The sequence below is a fragment of the Fragaria vesca genome, linkage group LG4, assembly GCF_000184155.1.
Source record: "Fragaria vesca subsp. vesca linkage group LG4, FraVesHawaii_1.0, whole genome shotgun sequence".
In the NCBI taxonomy this organism is placed as follows: domain Eukaryota; kingdom Viridiplantae; phylum Streptophyta; class Magnoliopsida; order Rosales; family Rosaceae; genus Fragaria; species Fragaria vesca.
The window spans coordinates 10,232,450-10,238,399 of NC_020494.1; the positions used below are offsets into that span (position 1 = coordinate 10,232,450).

Consider the following 5,950-nt stretch of genomic DNA (forward strand, 5'->3'; position numbering starts at 1 on the left):
CAACCAAATCCAACATGCATTTAACAGAAATGGATGTCTTGACCTTCAAAAAAAAAAAAAACAGAAATGGATGTCCATAATTACATCAATCAAATTTAGAATATGATCCCACGTCTTTAACTAGTGACATTGTATTTAATAGATAAATATGGTTCGTCGAATTCATTCTGTTCAATAAAATCCAGTTTCATCATTTAGAATAAAATTAAGCTGCATTTGACGAAAATGGATGTCCACAATTATAGCAGTCAAATTTAGAATAAAATCCCAAGTTCTTAACTAGTATAATTTATTTATTTTCGATTGGAAACTATTATAATTTTTTTGAATATAAATCTTGCATTTCATTTTGTAAAAAGATCATAAGGTTGGAACTTAGAACAAGTGATGAGGACGTTGAGTAACAATGTTGGAGAATGTAAAATGGTTCTAAATGCAAATATGCGGAGAGGTCGATTTTGTGATTTTTATTTTTGATTTCTATTCAAATCAAAAATTTTTAAAAATGTTAATAAGAATACATGTTGGAAGTATTAGGTTTAAGATGATGATGTGGTTTATGTCACATCATTTAATATATATAGCTTTTGTATAACAGAAAATCAACATGCATTTAATAACATAAATGGATGTCTACAATTGCAACAATCAGATTTAGAATATAATCCCAAGTCCTTAACTATTATGAATTTTATGAATATATATCTTGGATTTGATTTTGTATAAATAGAATCCAATTTCATTGAAGAATAAAATTCAACATGCATTTCACGAAAATGGAGATCGTCTCAAGAAAACTTGTTAAGCCATCCGCTCCTACTCCTCACCTCAAAACCTTCAAGCTCACTCTGTTAGACCAAAGAATGCCTTCCAATTTGTACGGAAAGATACTTCTATTCTATCCCGGCAACAACAACAATAATAGCGCTACCCTTGTCTCTGAAAGATCAAACAACCTACAGAAGTCACTATCCAAAACCTTGGTTAGTTTCTATCCTCTAGCTGGGCAGCTCAAAGACGATGTCTCCATTGATTGCAATGATGAAGGTGCTTATTTTATAGAAGCGAAAATCAATTGCAGCATCTCTGATGTTCTCTCCCAACCTGATCCCAACTTACTTGAACAGTTTGTCCCCTGCACTAATGATGCTGAAGCCTTGAATGTCATGATTACACTTATCCAACTCACTGTCTTTAAATGTGGTGGGATTGCGGTTGGAACCTGTATATCGCATAAGATTACAGATGCATCATCTATGTTCACTTTTCTTGGGAGTTGGACAGCAGATGCTCGTGGTGAAATTGGAGTTCTTCCCGTGTTCATCGAACCATCTCTGATGCCACCTTCGAGTACACCAATCAGACCAACTCCTGGCTTTCGTGGAGTTCAGAATTTCGTAACGAGGAGGTTTGTTTTCAGCCACTCAAAGATGGCAAGTCTCAAGGCAGAATCTAGTACACTACTTCAAAAGCTTGGCCATAATGCTCCCTCTACAGATGTTGAGCTAGTAACAGCAATTCTGTGGAAATGTGCTATTGCTTCTTCTCAATCTATATTAGGACGACCAAGGCCTTCGTTGATGTCCCAAGTGGTGAATCTACGCAATAGAATGGTCCCTCGGCTGCCCGAGAATACGATGGGGAATCTCATTTTTGATTTCCATGTGTTGATTGAGGAAAGTAACAAGGAATTACCTGAGATGGTTGCCAATATGAGAAAAGGGTTCAAAGACTTCTGCAGTCACAAGGCAAACAGATTCATAGGTGAAGACGCTGTATCAGTTCTTTTTGATTCTCTTGAAGAGGAGGATGAACTAATTACTAAAATGGGAGTGACCATCTTTAGGTTTGCAAGTATATGCGGATTTCCGCTTTATGATATGGATTTTGGTTGGGGGAAACCCATTTGGGCCACTAATCGGCCTGGATCACTCAACAACTTATTTACTTTGATTGATACCAAAGGGGGTGAAGATATTGAAGCATGGGTGAATCTGGAACAACAAGAGATGGCTATATTTGAGCGTAGTGAGTTGCTTCTTTCATTTTCATCCTTGAACCCTAGTGCAATAATTATGGGACGCTGCTGCTTATGATCAATTTATGTAGTTGATTTTATATTTGATGAAATAAAGTGTGTAGAACATATATGCTATAAACTTGTGAAATAAAGTGTCTTAAAAAAGTATAGCAAAATGTCCATTCCATTCAGATGATAATATGCAATGTTTTAAAACGCTGAGACGCGCGCAAGCCGATGCGTTTTCGTGAGAGCCTTAAGACTTGAGGCGCGTTAGGCGTAAGCCTTACGTAATAATATTAATAATTATATATATGATTAAATTCAGTTTACCCTCTCAAACTTTAGGTCGAAAATCAGTTTGATTTATGATTTTTTTTTAATCGCGTCGGTCCCTATACTTTTGAAATTACATCAATGTAGTCCAAAATTCGAGTGTATGCATTGAGAATAAATGTACATTCATCGTGAAAAGAAATAGACTTAGTAAATTAAAATGTTCTGCGTATTTGTTTATGTTTGCGATCAGTATCATTAAACCTCTGCTAGATCCATCAGTAGCTAAATATCTAACCTAAAGAAAAGAAAGAAAAACATTGTAATCGAACTCCTTCAAACTTCAGAAATACCCAAACATAAACAAATACCCATAACATTTTGATTTACTGAGTCTATTTTAAAGAAGGATGGCTGATAGGATATGGAAACAAGGATACTCATGTTCTGTAAAACTCAAAAAGGGGCTATCAAAAATTCATATACTTCAAAGTTGAGAGAGGTAAAGAGAGGATGTTGAAAGAATATGAGGAAGAGATAGGAGATCGTGGACATGTGAAGTTGGAAGTAAGGTAGGGTTTTTTTTTTTTTTTTCCGATTACTGGAAGAATGAGGTTTGCCTGCTGCCGTTTGTTATGTTTTGGTTAGTATTCTACGATATTTAACGACATTTGCCTTGAAATTGGATATTATTGGAATTTTAATGACTTTTGTTGATCGGTGTCGTAATATTGACTTTTGGATTTCGTGTCAATGGTTGTAATTGAAAGCTAAGGACAATAAGAATCAATACTAGCGTAGGAGAGGATCTTTATCCATTACTCACATATAAATTGGAGTAATGTTAGAGACATCAAAATATTTGTACTAAATGATGTGGCAGGTGCCAGCTCATCAACTCTATTTGTAAGGAATTGCTAACATGGATTTTTTTTTATTAAAAGAGTTAAACCAAGAATTTATTGACTAATGTTTTTGTTAAGAGATTTAAAATCACGAAAATCCAATTTATACAACAACAAAAAAAACACAATTTAAGAAAATCTAAACATTTTGCGGGGTTGTCGTCCTCATCAACATTATAGATATGATTTGGTGAATTTTGTTCTTTGTATTGTGATATCATTATTTATCTTCATTAATTTGTTTGCAAAACCAAAGAATAGCTACTGATCGATCAAGTAATCAAAATCCTACATATTGATCATTTGATTCAATCCTATAGTTCAAAAGTTAAAAGAATAAATTGTGTAAAGAGAAGCGAGTATGGGAGAAAAAAAATAACTTTTGGTAATTTGGGTGGCTTTTAATCAACTCATCATCCATTGAGTTGAGAACTAAAGTTTAAGATCTATGCCATACTCCGATCAGAAACACCATGAAAATGGTTGAGATATAGGTTTTATTATTATTATTATTATTATTATTATATATTTTTTATTTAATTAACTGCTCGAGGAAGATATTTATGTTTTTTTTTCGATTGAAGGAAAAATTTAGGTTTATATATTCTTCTAGTTTTTTTCCTTTTTAAGGTATAAAAATTGTATTATTTTCATATCATCACATATTTAGTAGGACGATCAATGACATGACATCATTTGCACTATGTCAATTCTTGCATCAGGCGACACAACAGTTGTGTCGCCTGATGCAAAAAGATGTGTCGCCTTCTAGCATGTCGACGTTTAAACTATCAGGCGACACAACATTTGTGTCGCCTATAAAAACATCAGGCGACATAAGACTTTTTTCATTATGTGTCGCCTGATAAAATGTAAGGCGACAGGCTATATGCGTCGCTTGATAGTATAAACGTCGACATGCTAGAAGGCGACACATCTTTTTTTGCCGTGAGGCGACACATCTCTTTGTGTCGCCTTATAACTGCGAGTGGGAGAGAAAAATGCCTTACAGCGACATATATGCGTAGGGTAATGGAAATAAAGACCACATATAAACATCATGTGAGAATGTTAGAGGCGACATATATATATTTGGTTAATTAGAATTTAAATTTTTACACTCTACATTTATGTGTCGCTGGATGAACCCACATGACATACTTTTGATATTGTTTCTGGTCTAGACGTAGTACGACGACACATATGCATCGGGTCAATGATCTTCAGGCAACGTATAATTTTTCATTTTTTCATTTGATCTCTTTGAGACAATAGATATGTGTCGTCTAATATGCTTTAAGCTTTCACTACGTGATATTTTTTTGGCTTTTGACATTTTCAGGCGACATATAAGTGATGCCTTATTTTGATTTAAACTCTTCACTTACGTTGCCGGATGTTCTTTATGGCCTTACATTTCTGGTATCTTAACTTTGTAATGTGTTGCCGATTGTTGCTTTATGGCCACACATAACCATTTTCTTAACTTAGTAAAGACAATAGATATTGTTATGTTTGTGTTGCTGGTTTATGTTTTATGGCCACATATAATCATTTTCTTAACTTAGTAAAGACCATAGATATTGTTATGTTTGTGTTGCCGGTTGTTACTTTATGGCCACACATTTCTGGTATATCATGCGACACTATACCACAAGATCCTTCATATCAAATGTACATAGTACCAATTCAAAATGTACTACAATATTCACTACAAATGATCCACATCTAAAATTATTCAGTCTCATCTACACAAACCTAGAGCATCAGTTGAAAACTACAGTTGTATCTCTAATTGCAGCCACTTTGCCAATGTACAAAAAAACAATACTAACATAAACTAAATATTGAGCATCAGTTCAGGCACTTCTCTATTTGATCGAGCATTACGTCCACAATCTAGTCCTCAAGCCCATCTTCTTGTCGTGCCAATGCTGCCTCCCAAATTCATATCATCAGTCACCAATTCAATGGAGACATAACTTTAGTTGACTCTGTTATTTTGAACCATATAATCAGCAAATTAAACCCTCAACAAGTCGATGGATGCTACCAAAATGATGCATTATTTGACCAAATTTCTATGCGCATAATAGATTGCCATCAAAGGAGAATGGCATCTATCCAAGGTTAGGAAGGAATTGAAAACTGTAATAGAAATACATACTGATGGTAATGTGGCAGTTAAGACAGTATAATGGTTACACTCAACCTAAAATGCCGAAGAATGTAAATTATGTTTACTTCCTTCCCTTGGTCTCATACTTATACAAAACAAGTATACTACTGATTCTAACAATCATCTATGCATTAATTAGCTAAATGTAGAAACATAAAGTTTTTTGCAAAGTAAAACAAGCCAGATTAAGTTCAACCTTACAAACAATCCAACATAGTTCACGTTAGCATAGGTAAGTCATGAATCATATGAAACTATTCACTCAGTATTGCAAATTTATCAAGCTATAGCAATAGGTAGCATATGCAACTGCAAAAGATAGTCTAAAATAAGTTACCTGCTGCAGATAGTCTTCAATGCTCGTTGCTTCAGCAGGAAAAACATCTTCAAATGTTGTCTTTCAGAATAGAAAGAAAGGAATAGATCGCAAAAAAAAAAAAAAAAAAAATTAAGTGACAGAGGTGAAGAAATTGTAATGCATTTCAGAGTGTAATAAACAATTGTTTCCTCAAGTTATAACCCAGAAAATAAGATATGCAAGAGGAGATGTAAAAGTATAGAAATTACAAC

General features: G+C 34.1%; 1 protein-coding gene across 1 annotated transcript; it reads left to right on the plus strand.

The window, feature by feature from the left end:
- The first annotated feature begins 776 nt into the window (after positions 1-776).
- LOC101305553 (vinorine synthase-like) lies at positions 777-2,096 on the plus strand. Its single transcript, XM_004298048.1, has one exon. The coding sequence runs from the start codon at positions 777-779 to the stop codon at positions 2,094-2,096; it is 1,320 nt and encodes a 439-aa protein (XP_004298096.1).
- The last annotated feature ends 3,854 nt before the right edge of the window (positions 2,097-5,950 follow it).

Coding starts and splice junctions, on each gene's coding strand:
- LOC101305553 (XM_004298048.1), top strand. CDS start 777: ATGGAGATCGTCTCAAGAAAACTTGTTAAGCCATCCGCTCCTACTCCT.